The sequence below is a fragment of the Callorhinus ursinus genome, unplaced genomic scaffold (genome assembly GCF_003265705.2).
Source record: "Callorhinus ursinus isolate GAN/ISIS: 27379988/994484 unplaced genomic scaffold, GSC_fseal_2.0 scaffold55, whole genome shotgun sequence".
Taxonomy (NCBI): domain Eukaryota; kingdom Metazoa; phylum Chordata; class Mammalia; order Carnivora; family Otariidae; genus Callorhinus; species Callorhinus ursinus.
The window spans coordinates 1,651,199-1,671,481 of NW_027397117.1; the positions used below are offsets into that span (position 1 = coordinate 1,651,199).

The following is a 20,283-nucleotide window of genomic DNA, read 5'->3' on the forward strand; positions in this document are numbered from 1 at the left end:
TCCAGCTCCCGTCCCTGCTGGGGTCTCCTGCTGCCTCCTTTCCCTCCTCAGGAATGGCCCTGCAATCCGCTTGGCAGCCTCAGCTGGAAATCTAGGACACCTTCTCCCTCCCGTCCACCCCACTCTCCTCCTTCCTTCCTCCCAGTGCCCTCCTCTGCCCGCATCTTCCCATCCCTACCACCCACAGCCTGTCCAAAGCCCTCATGTGTCTCTGTTCCAGCTCCTGCCCAGTCCACCTGCACCTTGGCTCTGCGGGTCAGCCAGCAGCACGAGCACGTCCGTTCCTGCTTACTGCCCTCCGCCTTCAGGGGTCCCCGGCCTGGCTGTGGCCCACTGCCTGCCCAGCCCCCTCCTACTCCCTTCTTGGTGCTCACTTCAGCTGTGAGGCCCTCAAGAGGTCTCTGACCGAGGCCCTCTTCCTATTTCTCTTGGAGGACCTTCTCCTTTCGGCCAGAGTGCTTTTCTCCTTGTCTTTGTGGGTTTGTTTGTGTGCATGCACTCTCTCTAGACTTTCTACGTCTCTATGGCCTCTGTGTATCCACCCCCCGCCCCCCACCTGGCCCTAGTGTGCATGCGGTAGGTGTCCATTGGATGGGGCAGGGGGAGCAATATCTTTGTTTTACAGACAAGGAAGAGGTCTTTACGCCCAGAGAGGGAAAGGACCTACGCAGAGGCACACGGGCGACCATGGCATGACTAGGACCCATGTTGGTGCCTCTGATACTGCTCAGGGAACGGGGAAGTGACGCCTTCTGCCCTCCATCATCATAGTCACCCTCCCCGGTCTTTGATAAGGACAGTGGGTGTTCGTCTTATGCAAAGTGCTTTTGCGAATGTTCCTTAGGCTCCGCTCCTCTTCTGACCAGCCCTTCCTGTGTGGATGCTGCCCTCTACGCCTTGTCCCCTGTGGACGTAAATGTCCATAACCGCGTGCAGACACAATTTGCTACAGCCTGATCTGAGCCCCCCAGTGAACTGCAGATGGCTTCCTGCCTGTGTCACCTGCCACCTGGCCCACACGAGGGACCAAATCATCACTTCAGACTTGCCTCTGTACTGAAGGTCCATGCACCAACAAGACTCAGCTGCAGGCAGGCCACGTGAAAACCCACATCACCTCTAGTGCTGGGTTTTGCTCTCTGCTATCTGTTTCGTTCTTCATTCAGTGAAACCCTCTGACTACGTACAGCCCTGGGCCAAATAGCAGCTAAGGATAAAACCTTGGACACAGTCAGCCAAGTCCCTGCTGCCTTGAAGCCTATGTCCTGGTGAAGGGAAACGTAATAAAGATGGAGTCATGTCACACGGGGACACGCATTGTGAAGGAATTCGGACGGGAAAGCAGGTGGAGCAGGGTGGCTGCTTCTGAGACCGTTGTGGTCTGGAAGGCCTCTCCTGGGAGGGGGTGTGTGGACTGAGACCGGAGAGATGAGAGGAATCAGACAGGCTCCAGGCTGGTGACGGAGCATCCGGTGGGGCAGGCTGAGCGGGGACAGCGCTCCAGGTGACCGGGCGCCAGAAGAAAGGCTGAGGGAATGAGGGAGGAAGGCAGGCCTGGGCAGTCCGAGGCCCCATGCACACTTGCAGGGCTGTTTGACAGATTTTAATCAACAAAGACATGGAACAGATTCACGGTGGGTAAGTAGTCTGTGAATTTGTTAAAAGTTGTGGGGAGTTCCGAGGATGTCGTGTAGCCAGGATCGGTTGCGCTGTAACGTACTTCAGTGCTCAGATCTAAAGGCCACGTCTAAATAAAGCCAGAATGTCCAAGTACTTTACTCCAGAGAACATGTCACAGGGAATTGGAAGGACCTGGGAGCCGGCCCAGGCCCTGCCGCTCACTCTCCTGTGACCTTGGGCAGCTCCCAGGCCTCTTTCCCCCTGGCTTTGCTCTTCTGTAAGATGAGTGAGTGAGTGGGAGAGTCGGCAAGGAGCCCCATAGCTCTGAAGAACAGTATTACTCAGTGGACGGATCCTTGGGTTGACTGTCATCAGCAGAACAGAAGAAGACCTTTGTCAGCAGTTAGAGCCACTCGGAATTGGAGTGAGCGCTCATCTAAGGGAGTGAGCTTCCTGTCACTGGGAGTATTCAAACAGGGGCAGAGGACCACCCTGTCAGGAGTGCGGTCCGCTCGTACCCATTCTTCTTCAAGGCCCCGTCATGCCTACACTCAGCCAGTGCTGCACTGAGTGTCATGGGCAGGATGGTGTCAGAGGGGTTAAGCCAGACTGCTGGTTCCTCAAGCTGGTCCTCGGAGGGACCAACGGGCTGCCTGAGAATCACCCACGTGTTCCCGGAAATTCTGCTCCCCGGTTTCTCCCCGTGAGGTTCCAATTCAGCTGCCCAGGGCCGGGCCTAAGCAGCTGGAATTTGACAAAGTCCACACCCGATGCTCATGCGAAGCCGCTCGTAGGAACCAGTGGGCTGGGTTCCCTGCACGGGCACTTCCTCTCAAGGCCAAGTTCTGTGGCTCTGGCCGGGCGAGCACCTGACATGGGCAGGTAGGGCCCTCCCCGATGGAGCTTTAAAAGTATTTCCAGGCTTTCAGTCCTTGGCTTCTGCTCTGGCCAGACTGGTCCGTTTCCTGTCCCCGAACATGCCTTGTGGTTTCCTGCCTCTGACCCTCTCCTAAAGTCATGGCCTCCGTTTTTAGAACCTTCTGCTCTTCCTCACTTTAAGAATCATTTTCATCCTTGAAGACCCATCTCAGCCCGAGTTTCTCCCTCTTTCCTTGGAGGGCCCGCATCTTCTCTTCGACTGCATACCCTCTCCCTGGCCCTACCGCGCTGGCTCAGCAAGACCTCCTTTGCCGAACGTGTCACCCTCTCATGTCCTTCCCCGTCACTAAGTGCTCAGCGGGTGCTGTGTGCGAGGCCCCCTGCTAGGTTCCTGGGGACCCACAAGTACAGCTAAGGCTGCTTCTCCTCGCAGGGGCGCCAGGGCCATCTGTGAGTCGGGACCCAGTGTCCCTGACAGGTGAGTGTGGAGCAGACTGGCCTTCACAAGGACCCTCAACCTCACCTGCTGTCCTGACCCCTTTCCTAGGGGGGTAGGGGGAAGGGGGCCTTGTTTCTCAGCCCACACAGCCACCTGCAGACTCTCGGGCCTTTTCACGTGTGCGGTACCTGAGGGTGAGGGGACGGTGGTGGCCCTTGCGGTGGCCGTGGTGGTGACCGTGAAAGTGTTTTAATTACCTTGCAGTGCCGTCCGAAGGCCCGGCGCTGTACGGTGTCTTCCTGGAGGCTCCCTCCATGACGGCTCAATTAGGGGAGCGGCAGGACTGTGGTTCAGTGTTTCAGGCCAGCTTCCTAATTGAAAACACATTCTCTCTGAAGCTGCAGCTGGTTTGGTTCTGCTCATGCAGAAAAGGATATAACCTTGCCTCACATAGGAAATGAACGGTTGAGAGAGAAGCCAAATTCAATTTCAGTCAGATATGTGGAGGCTAAGCCCGTGATCTATGGAAGCAGGGGAGTGGGCCGTGTGCATGTGGAAAGGGGCGCACTCAGCGGCCCATTAATCACGGCCGCCCGCCCGGCGCGGCCGCCACCGCGTGGGCCACCGCACCCGCGCCGCGCCTCTGCCGGGGGCTGGCCGGCTGCCAAGCCCTCCAGAAGTTAACCTCTTAAAGACCTGGAGCTGCTTTCTGTTGAATAAATGTAATTTTGTGGTCAGAAATAAATGCTTGTGATGTAGCAGGAGCTTTGGAAACAACAGCGAGCCAAAGCTATTACAAATTGCTCCGTGTTGTGGAAGTCAACAGCATACATCAAAATTCCGAGTGTATGGCAAATTGATTTCGGCCCAGAGCTCTGCAGCTATTCAATAAAAGTCCTATTAAGCCATTGTATGTAATGAACAATCCAGAGCAAATCTAATATTTTCAGTGGATAATTATTTTTAACATCCTCTTGGTAACCGGCGGCGGAGGCCTCGGATGTTCTTAGCACAGACCCGCGTGCGGTGGGCCCTCCCCCACTTTCATTTCCCTCTGCTGGAGGCCCTGAGACAGGCCCCCCGAAGTCGGGGGCTCCCGCAGGGTTTGCCAGCAGACCCTGCTCCCGAAGGAGGGCTCGGAGGGTTTTCCGGCACACGGCGGGTCCCCGGGGAGCGTTGGGTGAACTGAAATGAACTGAGTTGGAATGGAGAAGGGGCAGTCAGAGGGTTCTAGAGTAAGTGAGTCCAAAGCTGTGTTGGCAGAGTTGGCTCAGCACCGGAGCCTCTAGAGACTGGAGGGTCACAGGAAAGGAATTCGAGGTCCCGCGCACTGAAGGGACCTGTGCAGGTGCCCAAAAGGCGCCCCAGAACTTGCCCCCTGCACTTTGGCTCCTCGACACCTTGAGAAGCAGGCTCCGTGTCAGGGCACCCCTGCTGCTGGAGCCACCGGAGTGGTCTTGTCGCCAGCCAAATGAGGGTCACCTTGGCAGAGGCCACCCTCTTAGTCACTCCCCCACGCTGTTCAGGCCAGGATATGACCTTGGTCACACTGACTCAGGTCACACTGTATAAGGCTGGCTCCCTTCCAGACCATGAGTTTCTGGAAGACGGGGTTTTCTCATTCATTATTTCATTCCATTGGTATTTACTGAACGCCTACTATGTGCCAGGCTGGACCTGAACTAGACTGTGGTCTGTAGTTGTAGGTAACTAACTCACATGCTGCTTTCATGGTGCTTAATAGTTGAGTGGGATCTGGGTCCTGATGTGGCACAGTGCTGGGCACACAGCAGGCCCTCAGTAAACTTTGGATGGTTGGATGGTTGGATGGATGGTTGGATGGATGGATGGGTGGGTGGGTGGGTGGGTGGGTGGGTGGGTTTTGGGTGCATGAGCAAATGGATGGATGATGGCAAGATGGAGAGTTAACACCCCCAGTGTATCTATCAAAAGCATTTTCTGTCCATAAAAAAGGCCCTGTTCTATCTGCTTACACTCCCAGAACTTTGCAGGGAATCATGTAAGACCAGGAGGCAGTTGTGATATGAAGATAAGGGCCCAGAGTTGTAAGGCCTCAGTTTGAAGCCTGACTTACCAGTGACCTTGGCTTTCACCAAGTCTGTTGACCTCTCAGTGCCTCTTTTCCCTCATATGACGAATGTGAAGGGTTGGGGGAAATAGATTTGAATGACGACGAGAAGTAGTATTTGTCTCATAGTTGTAATAGTCACATAGTATTTATTTGACTACTGTGGAATTTAAATTATTAGGATATTTTATTTTCTGCAGATCTCTCTTCCCTTGGAAAGACTCAATCTGGACGTTAATTAGGTTTTACTCATGTTCCATCAATTTAATGCAGTAACTCCTTAAGTGAAACTGACACCATGGAGCAGATGGTCAGAAGGAGGCCCATGAACGTGTGCGCATGGCCCTGGGAGGGAGCTCGGGGACACAGTTTGATCACAGCCAAGAGCCCAGCCGAGTTTATTGCCCGCATATGGAGTATCCCACATTCCATCTCTCCCCTGGTCTACTTCAGACTGCGCCCCTGCTCTCTTTGCTGGCAATTATTTGCACAGCGTTTTACGTCTCTAAGTTCCCATTGCCATGATCTCCCACAGCCTTACCCACCGCCCTCTGCTAGCAACGTTATCACCAGCCACAGTGACAGGATGGAGGGGTGGCCGTGAACTTGAGGAGCAGGGTGAGTGTCCAGAGGTGAGGTCTGTGCTCTCCCTGCCCCTGCCCCCAGCTCCACGCTCTTGACTCCTGCCCTCTCGCTGTCTCTTGGTCCCACCTATCCTGGGATCTGTGGCTCCCAGGAGCCTCGTTACGCCCAGCCAAATGCCAGCCAGCAGGTGCCACAGATCCCAGACTGCAGGAACCCACCCCTGCCGTGACTTTCAGCCACACGCTTGGTAGCCACCTGCACAGACAAGCCTCAAGGTCACAAGTGGTCTGAACAGGCTTGTGGGTTAGAACCCAAGTGTTTGCATTCATTCCACTCCCTGCCACAGAAGGGGGCATGACCAGCGTTTCATCCAACTACAACTTCCAGAACCTTCCAAGTTGCCAGCCAGGGAGAAGGAACCTGGCCGGGTGGGCCAGTGACCCCCCCCCCCCCCCAGCTGTCCTCCTCACCTGGGACCCTCTCGTTCTGCCACTGTTTGGGGCTGTTGCTGGCCCCCATGCCCTGTCTTGGTGAGGACCAAGTGGCAGAAGAATGGGGTAAGAGTCGGGTGGGGCCCACCTGGGAGCTTGCACTAGCTGAGCCCTCTTGTGGGAAAGGAGACTAACCCGGAGAGCAGGTTCTGCTAAAACATGCCGACTCTGAGTGCTGCCCTTGGAGAGAGGAGGAAGAAGAAGAAGGAGACCATCTCCTCAGCTCCAGGGATGTGCCAGAAGCTTCACATACATTATCTGATTTCGTCTGCACAACAGCGCAGCCCTGAGAGGTTTTATGATAATTTCTGTAGAGAGGAGGAAGTGGGTCTAGAGAAGTCAAGTAACTTGCTCGAAGCCACATAGCTTGCCAGCCTTAGAGCTGAGACTTGAACGCCACCATCTGACTCTAAAGCTGGTGCTTATTCTAGAAAGCTTGCGAAGTGTCTTGAAATTGCTTCCGAAGTAGGAGAAGATGGGGAGACCCGTAAGACTTACGCTTTGCCCTCCAGCATAACAAGAGGGACACCTGGCTGCTTACGGTCAGCATGCACAACGGAAAGGATTCTTTCCTGGGGCTATTGGGGGAAGGACCCGGCACCTACCTGGGACAGAACCGTGCTCCCCGGGGAGCTCCTCCACCTCCGAACTCAAGCCCCTTCCATCCTCAGGCCTGGAGTCCAGGGACTTGGGAGGATAAGTCTTACCCGGAGACCCAGGGCCTGGCATCCTCCCGGGGCCGACCTTGCAGTGTGTGTTTTCTTGAAAAGTAGTGGACACGTGCCACTGACGTAGGAGCATGGTAGCGTCCTGCTGCGGGCACGTGGCGTCTGGAGGCCTGGCTAGGAGGACTCACGGCTGTTCACGCTGGGCACCTGTGCCTCTGCTTCCTCCTTCACGCTGTCTCCTGGCTTCTGTCCTCTGTTCCCTCCTACCCAGGCCTGTGGCGGCTCCTTCCTGGGGAGGAGGCCTAGAGCTGCAGAGGAAACCAAACCGACAAACCACAGATTTCGGAATCAGACGCATCTGGATTTGACTCCTGATGTCATCTTTTACCAGCGTGGCCTTGAATGGGTCCTTCCAGCCTCTCTGTGTCTCATCTGTATTATGGAAAATCTGCCCCACAGATGCGAGATCTAGTTCTTGATCATAGCATTCTCCAGGTCCTCCATCTCCTAAATACCTCTGCGCCCCCAGAATTCAGCCACAGCCTTCCGGGGCCCTCACTGCACACCCATCCCATCCCTAGTTAACCTCGTCTGGCCATTTAGGGGTTGATGGCCCCAAATCTTGGCCTTTGGCCTGGGCCTCTCTCAACATCAGGCCTCCCGGCAGCTCCCCTGTGACTTCTCAAAGACTTACTACCTCCACGCAAACACCCAAACACACACCTGTCTGTGTCTCCCATCTCAGGGGAGATGGCCAGCCTCCAGTCCCCCTGGCCGGAACTCTGAAGGGACCCGCATCTGCCAGTAGACCCTGGGGATTCTGCTTCCTCCACCTCACTCGCTTTGGCTCCCACCTTCCCAACAGAGCATCCTCCACCTTTTCTCCCTACCACCCTACCCCCAGTTGCCTTCCCATCCAGTGTGATCCCTTGACTTCGGGTCACATCCTGATTGACATCCCCAACTTCTCAGCATAAAGCCGGTCCCCTGGCCTAGCCCCTCCCCCCCCAGCCCTCCCTCCAAGCCGCTCGAGCTCCGGGCCCAGCAGGCCCCCACACCTCTTGGATAGGCAGCACACACTCCATCTTTGCCCAGGCTCCCCGTCCCCACGCAGCCCCCGCCCTCCCACCGCAAAGGAAGCTCATCATCCTCCTCAGAACTTAACCCAAGTGTGCAAAACATGAGGTGCAGAGCTATATCTGTAACATTCTCCCATTTGCATTCATTCATTCATTCATTTTGAAAGAGAGATCCATCACAAGCAGGAAGGGCAGAAGGAGAGAGAATCCCAAGCAGACTCCCTGCTGAGCGCAGAGCCCGACGCAGGGCTCGATCCCAGAACCCCAAGTTCAGGACCCGAGCCGAAACCGAGAGTCAGATGCCCAACTGACTGCGCCAGGCAGGTGCCGCTCCTGTCATTTGCATTTTAAAAAAAGGAAGACAGTGTGTGTGTACAGACACTTGTAATGCATAATATATTTCTGGTAAGATGCCTAAGAGAATCATTGCCTGTCAGCCAGGCAGCTGGGTGAAGGTGGACGTGGATGAGAGGGAGATATACTTTTCATGGTATTCTTATACTTTTTCTTGTTTCTATTTCTGTTTTCTTTTTACAATTAGATGGTTGTTAGTATATTCTCAGAGTTGTGCCACCATCACTGCTGTCTGATTCCAGAATATTCTCATCACCTGAAAAAGAAACCCTGTACTCATTCTCAGTCACTCCCCATTCTCCTCCCCACCCCCTGCCCCCAGCAACCACTCATTGACTTCCTTTCTGTCTCTACAGGGTTAACCGTTCTCAGCATTTCATATCAATGAAATCATACCCTGTGTGGCCTTTTGTGGCTGGCTTCTTTCACCTGGCCTCATGTTTTCACAATGTATCTATGTCATAGCATTTATCAGCACTTCATTCCTTTTTATGGCTGAATAATAATCCACTGTATAGCTATGCCACATTTTATTTATCCATTGTCAGTTGATGGCCATTTGGGCTTCTCCCACCTTTTGGCCTTTGTGAGTAAAGCTGCTGCAATCATTCATACACAATTTTTTTGCACAGATACACGTTTTCATTTTTCTTAGATGTGTACCTAGGAGTGGAATTGCTAGCTAATACAGTAACTCTGTGTTTAACATTTTGAGGAATTGCCAAGTTGTCTTCCAAAGTGCCTCATTTTATGCTTCCATCACGAGTGTATGAGGGTTCCAGTTTCTCTCCATCTTCCCTAACACTTACCACCACAGCCTAGTGGATATGAAGTGGTATCTCATTGTGGCTTTGATTTGCATTTCCTTAATGACTACTGATGTTGAGCATCATTCTGTGTGCTTACTGGCCAGCTGTATATCTTCTAGAGAAATGTCTATTCAGATGTTTTGTCTATTAAATTCAGTTATTTGTCTTTTTATTATTGAGTTTTGAGTGATCTTTATATATTCTCTATACTAATCCCTCATCAAATACATGATCTGCAAAAATCTCCCATTCTATAGGTTCTCTTTTAATTTTCTTGACAGTGTCCTTTGAAACGTATGTTAATTTTTCTTTTGTTTGTGCTTTTGGTATTATACCTTAGGTCACAAAGATTTACCATTGTGTTTCCTTTTAAGGGTTTTTTAGTTTTAGCTCTTACATTTGCTCTCTGGTTCATTTTGAGTTAATTTCTGTATACAGCGTGAGGTAGGGGTCCAGCTTCATCCTTTGGCACGTGGATATTCAGTTTCCCTTGCCTTGTCTGCTGAAAGACAATTCGTTCCCCACTGAATTGTCTTTTCACTCGTGTTAAAACTCAGTTAACTAGAATGTGAGAGTTAATTTCTGGACTTTTTAATTCTGTTCCACTGATCTAATTGCATGTCCGTCCAAATGCCAATGCCACATATGCTTGATCAGTGTAGCTTTGTGGTAAGTTTTGAAATTAGTAAGTGTGAGTCCTGCACCTTTGTTTTTCTTTTTCAAGATTGTTTGGCTGTTTTGGATCCGTTGCATTTCAGTACAAATCTTAAGGATCAATTTGCCAGTTTCCACAGTGAAGCCATCTGAGATGCTGACAGGCATTGCGCCGAATCTGTACATCGATTTGGGACTTTTGCCATCTTAACAATATTAAGTCTCCCGATCCATGAACGTTTTAAACTCTCACTTTCAGATCGTTTATGGCTAGTGTATAGAAAGACAATTGATTTTTGCGTATTGATCTCGTATTATGCAATCTTGCTGAATACCGTATATGTTTTTATACCTCCCATTTTTCACGGTATACATATATTATCTGTTCACAAAAAACTGTGTTTCAGAAACCTCAGATAAGAAAAGAAAAAGAAAAAAAAAGACTCGGGTAGACATTCATCCTCCTCCATAGCCCCGCTGTGATTTTCCTGTGAGGCTTGGAGGGGACGGGGATCGGTTCCAGCCCCAGAGGATAGGATAGCACATCGCCTGGCGCATTTTAGCCACCCCTTAAATGCTTCTGTTGACTGAGTGCAAGAATGAACAAACCAGTAAGCCATTCAGGCGGCGCGCATGGCCCACCTCTGAAGCCCTGTGCCGTTGGCGGAGGCTTTCCCACTGGCAAGCTGTTATCTGCCTTGTAGCTTCTACCTGTTGGTTCTGGTTTTGCACTCTGGGGAGAGAGAGGATCACTAATCCTGCTTCCCCACAGCAGCCCTTCAGATACACGGTGACAGCCGGCACGTCAGACGTGTGTGGCCAACGGTAAAGGAAAATAGAGATGCTGGTTACTGTTTTCACGGTCTTTACAATATTTCTCATGCTGTCCTCTGCCACAGATCTCTTCTCCGTGGCCACACATCTTTATTTCCCCTCTCATCCTTCATGGCACTATCTTCTCTGGACTTCTCTCCAGTTTTCTTCTCCTAGACATTTGGTCAAGGCAGGGGGCAGGTAGTTAAGGAATATGTCCACCGGTTTATGTAAGAAGCAGCTGTGTGTTGTTACCCACATCTACGCTGCATTGGCTTCATAACCAACCAAAACTGCCCTGTGGGATTTGTTCATCCTGCTTCGAGCCGTGTAGAGATTTCCAGTTAGTCTCGTTCTGTTCCCTGAGATGGGAAGGATCATGGATGTGATTCTTCCTCACTGGACTCCATGTGCGAGTTGGAAGTTATGATGGAATGTGACCTTGAGAAAGAAAGCTGGTGGTGGCAGCTGGGCTCCCACACCTGCTCCCTGTCTCTCCTCCCTCCGCATTGCTCCAAGGGTGACCAGGCTGCTGGGAGAGGGGCTCCCTCCACCCTGGGGTCCTCTCGCGTCTCCCACGGGGCTCATAGCAAACATGCTTTTGCCACTGTGATCTCGCTTTAGAAAATATATGCTTTCCTTTTACGTGGTTGTGTTCACTTAAAGTTAGAACTCCAAAGCCGTGGCCACGTATGTGTCTGTTTTGGATGGGATCTTTGGTCATTCTCTGTTGGCTTCCGGTGGGCCATGTGGCTCTGCGAATCATGTTTTGCTCTTGAAAGATGCAGAGTGAGACAGGGCCAGTCTTCTCATCCCTGCAGCTCTTGCTGGTCCTTACCAGCCTGTAGTCCAGCAGAGCACATTGATTTGGAAATTCTGTTAATGGTCCGTGTTTATTTCTAAATCATTAGCTTGTACATTCCCAGGGCACAGGCTAGTGGGTTGTTCATGAGCCCGCTGTTGCCACCGTGGTATCTTAGATGTTGTTTAAGTGTCTCTCTGTCCCCAAGACTTGAATCAGAGGAGGACAGTGTGTGGGGCACTGGGAAGAGAATGCTGCCTTTGGATCTTTTCTAGAAAAGTTTCTGATGTTTACTCAATTCTGTACCCTCCTGACTGTACTGGCTACTTGATGTGGGAGATTCTCATGGTTCATTTTCACAGTTCAGCAAGGGGGGAGTTATTCCCTAGACAGTTGAAGAGACCGAGGTGTCAGTAGTTTAAGGAACCCACCTCCAGATCATCCAGCAAGCATGCCCCAGGGCTGGCTTCAAACCCGAGTCTCTGTTCCTTCCAAGCACGTATTCTTTTCCACTGAATGTGCGGCCCCAGGCATCGTGCTGGGGTGTCATTTTATCTTTGGTGGGGTTCTCTAGGGGCCCGGCTCTGGGCTTGGTCAGTTTCCCCGTCTGAGAAGTGGTGTTGCCAATCTCGGGGCTCCATCACCATTCACAGCAACCAAGATTTATTCTCCCCACTTTGCAGACAAGGAAACTGAGGCACAGAGGTTAAGTCAGTGGCCATGGTATGCACCTATGTTAGTACTGGAGCCGGGACTCAAGACCCTGTTCTTCTGACACTGCACCCAGGCCCTTCGCCCCGTGTGGCACTGCCTTCCCTACCACCTGTGCCTGGCGAGGCCTGGGCGGCTCCCTGGAAAGATGAGCCTTTTGCATTTCAGAATATACTACACTGGGTGTGCAGCAAGACCAGTGTGTTTCATATTTTTTTGGGTGATCCTTAAGTAAAAAGTCCACACTGTGGCACCCAGACCACGGCCACCCTCGGGGAGGTTCGGGGCTCACCAGTATACAAGCAGTACATTCATTGTCAAATGATAGCAGCTACGGAGTGTCTGGGTCTCCCAGGTGCTCAGCCGAGTTATAGACACATTCCTTCGTAATACTCACCAAAAGCCCTTGAAGAGGTCTCATTTTCTCCATTTTAGAGCCCACATCACCTGGTTATTTCATTTTCAAACCCAGACCACCACCCCCCACCTCCGCCACCACCTCCCCAGGGTTCTCTTGTTCTGACGAGGAAGTTTGGTCTTCCTAAACTAGGCCTGAGCTTGGCTCTCATGCTTCCCACTTTTTAGACTGGACTAAATGGGAACTAGTAAAAGCCTCCTTGAAGCTCTTAATTATAGGAAACTGCCTTCCCCACTCCGATTCTGCAAAATAACCAATGCCGCAGAATCCGGCCGTGAGTTCCAAGGAGTCCCTGAGTCCGTGCAGCCTTCTCTGCCCAGAACCTTCCCGCACTCACTCCCAGAATACTTCCCAGGCAGCCTCCTGTGTTAGTTAGGACCCAGATGGTGAGGTAAGGAGAAACTGCAGTTACAGAGATCTCCTGGGTACTGGCCTACAGTGTCTGCGCTGGAGGTAATGGGAGGATGTCAATTAAGGCTAAAGCATCAAAGGAAGGAGAGATTATAATTCTGAAATCGATTTCTGAGGCCAAACGATTAGGACTTCTTGATTGATTGGTGGTCAAGGCTGGTGGTCAAGGAGGATTTATACATCTGTAAACATCACACTGTTCCGTCCTTTTTTCTGTCCTACGCAAAGCATCGTCCAGTTGAAATTCACGCTTGTCGTCATTCTCCCCACATTTCCTTCCTCTGCAGAAAACAGGAGAGTTCTATTGGAAACTCGAGTAACAGCCTCCAAAGCCTCAAACCCATTAATGTTCCGAGTTACAGGTGGGTGAGGGACTTTGCCAGGGAATGTCACCCTATGACAGGAGCATGCCCCTCAAAAGTTGCGGCCTCATCTCCCCTCCCCCCCCACCGTGAGTGCTGATTATGGGACTGTTGGAAGCGGTTAATTCTGTTAAAAGCGTGGCAGTTTGTACAAAAACTAACGTCTTGAGTGTGTAAATTCTCTTCTAACTGACCCTCTAGAAATTGACACGTAGTTTACGTGATATTTGTGTGATGTTTCATCTTCTAAGTAGTCATGAGTCAGTAATTATCACCAACACCGAAATCGCTCCACACTGTTAGATTTTTAGTCTCATTCGATTCTCCAGGTCTCATAAGGCAGACATTCTGGTCATTCCCTCCTCCTAGACACAGAAAATAAAATTCAGAGAGGCAGAGGGTACGTAGCTGGCTTAATATTTCCAAATGCTCGATGGAGCCCTGTCGTAAATCCAGTCTTCTGGTTTCAAGTCCTGTGCCCTTTCTACTTTATCATCCCATCTTCCCTTTGGCCTGCATGATATTGGTTGTCAATTCCTTATTTTTACTTTGTGCTAGCTTAGCAATATAACCACCCTAGGACTTGTAACAAACAGCTTTACTAGATCATGCAGCTGTAACAAGCAACCCCAAATCTCAGTGGCCCGTGGCAACAAAAGATTACTTCTCGCCCATATGACATATTTATTGGCTGTGGGCTGAGCGTGACAGCCCTGGGACCGTGTGTGGTCTTCTTTTGGAGATCCCAGTAGAATTGGCGGCTCCTATCGGGTCACGCTGGCCTCACAGTGGAAGAAAGGAGCACAGTGGCCGAACCATGTGATCGCTTTAAATCTTAAGCTCCGGCATGGCACGTGGCACTGTCACTTACATTGCATTGGCCAAAGCAGCTCACGTGGTCACACGTGACATCAGCGGGGCGGGAAAGCACCCGCACGGGAAGTGCTGTTCCCCCACCAGTCGCAGGCAGTGGCAGAGATGTGCAGTTCGCCAGTGATCGGCACCGACAACTTGAAATTCCACAGGACTCCCAGAACCCCACGGCACTGTTCTGCCAGTGTCCACACGGTCAGGCAGCTGCCTCACGCCCTTCACCATCTCAGGGGTCCTACTGGTGACTTCCATGAACTCGTCTCCAAACCTGGTCTCTGAGTGTGCATGCTACTGGAAGCAACTATTGATTATTGCAAATTTATGAAGTGGGGTTTGTTTGGTTTTGGTTTTTTGTTTTTGGAGGGTTTTTTGCTTACAAAGATTTTATTTTTAAGCAATCTCTACACCCAATATGGGGCTCGAACTTAACAACCCCGAGATCAAGAATTGCACACTCCACCGACTGAGCCAGCCGGGCGCCCCCTGATTGTTTCAGATTTAGAATAAAAACTTCTTTCTCTATCAGTTTTAATTCTTAGTGCAGAAAAGCCAGGCTCAGCATGGTAACAGTGATGTTGCTGGGAGAGTAACCGTTGGGTCCGGGAGACTCGCAGAGCAGCCACCCAGCTGCCTGCCGATGGGGACACCCAGCTCGCTGCAGGGGGGGGCGCGTGCAGTGGGAAAAGGTGCTTCCAGTGCGCTGGCTGCAGCAAGTGGCTGTCATCACGTCAGCACAGGAACCATACTTCCCAGACAAAGAACTCTTTACATATTAAGCATTTTCATAAAGAATTAAAACTGGATCCCTTTACCATTGGCTCACTTCTGCAGGTAAAACTGGATCGATTGAGGAAAATTGTCACACACACAGTGGAAAGGTATTAACCACCTCCTGTGTGCTATTTGGGAGGAAAGGCAGTTGGGACAGAAAGCATGCGTAGGCTTTCAAGGAACCCAGGTCTCCTGAGGAAGCCTCATCTGCAGTCCTAGAACCTCGGGACAATCCCATGGTGCGATGGGAGTGTCCCACAGGCAGCAGGGAGATGGGTCAGCTGAGCCTCAAGGATCAGAGGAACATTCCAAGGAGGCGCCTTCCAGGCTGCGGGGAAATCGCTCTTGTATGCAGGGAACAGGGAGTAACCGGGCGTGGCAGGAGGTGAGGCTGATCCCTGGAGCAGAACAGGTTTTCCCCAGGGCCAGGGCCTCCAGAGCTTCCCCAGCTCTGCCCCAGTGTGGCACCTCTGTCCTTGCCCTCGCTCACGATGGCTTTAAGGGGGTGGCGATGGGAGGCAGACTCCCTACCTCAGGCTATATTTGCACAGGAAGTGGTCAGAGGGTCTACCCCGGATCCTGCTTCTGACCATCTGCGCCTTAAGACCTTACCTCAGACCGCTTCTCAGGGCCCCTGGGCTGAGCCCTGGCTCATGGTTGCAGCACACACGCCTGAGCACCTGCTGCAGACTGGTGTGGACAGTGCAGGATATAGTCACAGAATGCTAAAGGTGGACAGGCACGGCCCCGCCTCTGGGGCTCTGACTGCATGGACACGCCCAGGAAGCCTGTTGAAGGTGACAGTCACTGTCAGGTAGCCGGCCCTCCCGTGAGCGCCTTACCCACGTGACCACCTCTACCTGCCTGGGAGGTGGGCACCATTACCCCCTTGAACAGATAAGGCTGGCCAGCCGAGATCCAGGGTCCCCCTTCCTCCTCCAAGCTCAGAACCCTCCTCTTTGAGTGTGAGTAGGTGTTCAGCAGCAGGGATTTGAGCAAAGGGTGGTCAAGGAAGCAGGTGCACGAGATAGCCAGGGGAAGCCCACCACAGGAAACACGGAGCCGGGACAGGGAGAGCATCGACCAAAGCTCAGACTCCAAGGCCTGGTCTCGGCTGAGGGTGCTGACCATAGGGGCGTGAAAAGAGTACGCGAGAATAGAAAGCCTCAAAATTCCCAGAAAATCCACAAATCCTTCCAGGTTTGGAAGTCTCACGAGGGGGCTGGGCCGGGGACCTCACCAAGTAGAAACTCAACTACATGTGGAGTACTCATCGCCTCTCTTAAGAAACCTCGTCGTCCAATCGCTTCATGAATTAATGAAGCTCATTGGCCTGACTTGTTCTCTCAGGACTGGCTTTGAATTCTCCTGCATTTGTGGCAAGGGGATGGGCAGGAAGGTGGCCCGGAATCCCGGTCCCTGTGTTAGCCTGTCAGAGCTGCTGTAACCAAGTACCATACACTGAGCTGCGTAAACGACACGGGTTTATTTCTTACAGCTCTGGGGACTAGATATACCACCCCAGTCTCTGCCTGCGTGTTCACATGGGCTCCTCCCTGGGGGTTTGATTGTGTCTGTGTCCAGAGTTTCCCTTTTTATAAGGACAGGGTCATATTGGATCAGGACCCACTCTAATAACCTCATCTTAACTTGCTCACCTGCAAACGCCTTATTTGCAAATAAGGTCACATTGATAGGTGTTGGGTACCAGGATTTCAACCTCTTTTGAGGGGACACAGTTCAACCCATAACAGTTCCCCAAGAGTGCTGTGTAAATTACCAACCCCCATGTTCCCCTCCCCATCAGCAACGCCCGCGGGAGAGACAGGTTCCTTCCGGATCCCATCCTTTGTCCACCACAGAGGCAGCTACGCCTTGTGCACTTGTTGGGAATACCTGGAAAGCCAGGGACCCTCCCGACACGGGTCGTGAGCTGAGTAGAGAAGGTTCTGTCGGTGTGAAGAGACACAAAGAGTAGTCAAGGCATCTACCCTGTTTCTTGGGCAGAAGCTCTGCTCCCCATGAGCACGTTGCTCTCTGGAGGGAACAGAAAGACCCAGAGCATAGGGAGTGTGCCAGACATCTGCAGGTAACTCCAAATCCACTCTTACTGAAAACATCTACATATGGGGTGTTTAGATGCAGATGAAATAATACCATTAAGACATTTTCTAAATTTTGCAATAGATACTGGAGAAGATTAACCTGTTATGATAGCATAATCCAAAATTTGACATATGGTTTAATTTCAGATACACATATTTCTAACAGCTTTATTGTGATATAATTCACATACCATATAATTCACCCATTTAAAGTCTGCAGCCCATTGATTTTCAGTATAGTCACAAAGTTGTGCGACCATTAACACAATCAACCGTAGAACGTCTCATCACCCCAAAAAGCAACCCTGCACCCCTGAGCCATCCTCCTCCAAACCCCCATCCTCTCCAGCCCCAGACAACCACTAACCTACTTCCTGTCTCTGAAGTTTGCCTATGTGACTACATTTCATTCAACTCTATATTTTTTTTAATTAGGAAAAAAAAAATTGAAGGGAATTAGAAATCCTCCCAGACAGAGGATGACTTCTAGTGGAGAGTGGCAGAATTAGAATTTTTATTTTCCTCTCTCTCTCCTTTTTTTTTTTTAATTTTTCTAATTCTACAATGAGCCTGAGTTGCTCATACTCGGGGGGAGGGACGGGGGGAACCATCTTATTGTAAAAATAGAGAACTGTCTTGTCATTTTTAAGTCGTCCTTGGGGATTATTCCGAACACTTCCTCAGCACCTAAAAAAAAAAAAAAATCACAGTCTTGTTTTATGGGAAGAAAATGTATCCGAGTTCCAAAGAGCTGACTTCAAATGGGAATTTTGGAACACAACTGGCTAGAAACTGGAAATGCTGGTTAGCTCTGCATTGGATTTCCTGAGCCCTGTCCCCCGCCAGCCCTTGGGTCGCATTCCCCAGCGTCTTCCTATCCTTCTTCATCAGGTGGCCGCTCTCGGCCCTGAACAAATTGTTGGTTGGGTCCTGCGAGAGACCCTGTAATTAAGCCACATCCTTTTGCCTCTTTAATAACATTGGAGACAGCGAGTATAATTCTGTGAGGGGACAGAAGGAATATGTAATTTAGTGTCCTTTTCCTGAGCCAATATGAGCTTGGTGCATGTAGCATCTTGCATACTTCAGGCGTAAAAAGCGATCTGATGTCTCAACAAGTGTGTTATGTGAGCAAAATACGTACCGAGTTCATCCAGCAATCAGGGGCTCTTTGGATGTGTGTCCGGCATCCTTGGGAGTTTCACGTGTCCCCTTTTATTGATGAAGGGACTTTACGCTAGCCCGGCGGGTGAGTGCACAGGACACACGGGCCCTGCCACTGTCACTAGCCTGGTTCCTAAGCTGGAAAACCTGGGGCCGTCCTTGACTCGTCTCATTCTTCTGTGCCTCCTGTCAACTCGGTTTGACCCCCTTCTCCCCAGTTGGCCCCTTTTCCTCGATCCCTGCTGCCCCACACATTGCTCACTGTGTGGGGGCAAAAAGCCCTGAATGTCACCTCCTGTGTACACTGTGGGCCCTTCGTGGTCTGAGCCCTGCTCACCTGCCTGGTCTCCTCAGCCTAGTACCCCCGTCCCCAGCCCAGCAGACCCCCGTGTTCCCAGGTGTGTTGTGAGAGCCCCATCCGTGGGTTCTGAATCTAGATCCCGTGGACAGAACCTGAGAGGACCCGTGAGTGTCCCTAAGTAGGGCACATCACTGTGCGTGCATGTGTTTTTAGGAGGAGGGTCCTTGGCTTTCATCAGATTCTTCACCAGGATCTGTGAACCCCCAGATTGAAGAGCGTCGCTCCGGGCGTTTGAACGTGCTCCCCGCCTTGCAGGCAATGTCTCTCCTTCCCACCTGATGAACTGTTCTTGCAGTCTCTGCTCATATGTCACCCACTTGCCTGCTTGGTGGGCCTTTCTCGGTGTCCCCGTGGCTCTGTCTTTCCCGACTGGGATTTAAACCCTTGTTTGCATACCTGTTTCCCCTATTGGACCACGGCTCCTGGGGCTAGGAGCTGTTGCTCTGCCCCCGCCTCTAGCACACTTGTCTGGCATACAGCCAACTCTTAGTAAATGCTTGCAGAGGAAGGAGAGAGACCGTTTTCTCAGCTGGGCAGTGGGACCAAGTGTTGCAGATGGCTGCACAGCACTGCTCCTGCCCCGTTACCCTCACCAGCGGGGCCCACGTGGACTGGTGCCCCTTTGTGTGTTTTCAGCCATTTACCCCGAGAGGAAGGAACCAGACTTCTCTTTGCCGTGGGAACTCACTAGATGTGTGATGATTTCTCAATTACCTCTTGACAAATTTTGAGCTCTTTGTTTTTCTTTTCCTTCTTGTATTGCTTTTCAGATTGATGCACTGAGTAAAAGAAGCAAAGAAGCTGAGGCAGCCTTCTTGAATGTCTACAAAAGATTGATCGATGTTCCAGGTAAGTCCGTGCACTTACAGAGACCACCAGTGGGTGTTTTGTGTTGGTGCGTTGGTGGGTCTCAGGCTTATTCTTCTCAGCTTCCCTAAGGGAATTAGACCAGCAATGGCAGCTCCCCAGGAAACTGGGAGTTCTGGGAATATGGATTCTCCAAAACCCAAACTTTGGATGGGTTTGCAAATCAGATGTGTATTTGCTGAAGTTAATCATATAACTTCCACTTGATGCCTTTGTAAATGCAAAAACCCAAATCTGGGGCTACCTTTAGCTTCAGTATAAAGAGGGAAGAAATAGAACCCATGTGTGTGCCATGCAGACATCATGAATGTTCTTCCCAGCCATGGGAATTGCTCACTTGCTCTTAGTAATCCTCTGAACATTACTGGTATTACTAGAGCGGCTTTTAACAAAGCAGAGCAGAAACACATCTCCTTGGTGTCTGTACGTGTAGTCCAGTTCAGGTTCACTAGGCTCTGCTGTCCCCTCTGGGAGTGGGAGTTAATGGAGGCCAAACCAAGTTAGGGGTGGTGGAAAGCACTCTGGACACGTGGGACGTAGAGGAGGGAGATACAGAGTCTCCTGCCAGGGCCTGTTGTGAGGTCTTGGAAATGGAATAAGGGGAACAGCCTAGTGTTGAGAATGGTTTTCTTTCTTCTAACTTTTCGCTGTCTTGGGAGCATATCCAGCCCGTAGTTCTAAATTCTGGCCATTTGATTTTCTGTAAGAGTTTCTATCCACCTACGGGGCTCCCCAAACACCCTGGGCAAGGCTCATGAGGAGGATTCTTCACAGTAACTGCATCATTTGATGCCTGACGCGCACTCTTTCTCAGGAATCGGCAACTTGGTGGGCCTGCTTGCATTTTCTTTTGCAAGTTTTGTGTGGGTGACTTAGTTGAAAGGGGACAGGCTTGTTTTGTCTTTGCCAAAGACCCAGAGAGTCTTTAGCTGCTGTTTTCTAAATAACCCACGCTCTC

The 20,283-nt window shown here is 51.1% G+C and overlaps 1 protein-coding gene across 3 annotated transcripts in view; it reads left to right on the forward strand.

The window, feature by feature from the left end:
- CUX1 (cut like homeobox 1) overlaps window positions 1-20,283 on the forward strand; it is a 349,697-nt gene that overhangs the window by 169,599 nt on the left and 159,815 nt on the right. For all 3 annotated transcript variants that reach the window (XM_073884183.1, XM_025864557.2, XM_025864556.2), the window contains exon 4: window positions 19,229-19,307. In XM_073884183.1, the coding sequence (XP_073740284.1) occupies window positions 19,229-19,307 (79 nt within the window). The remainder of the gene's footprint in view (window positions 1-19,228; window positions 19,308-20,283) is intronic.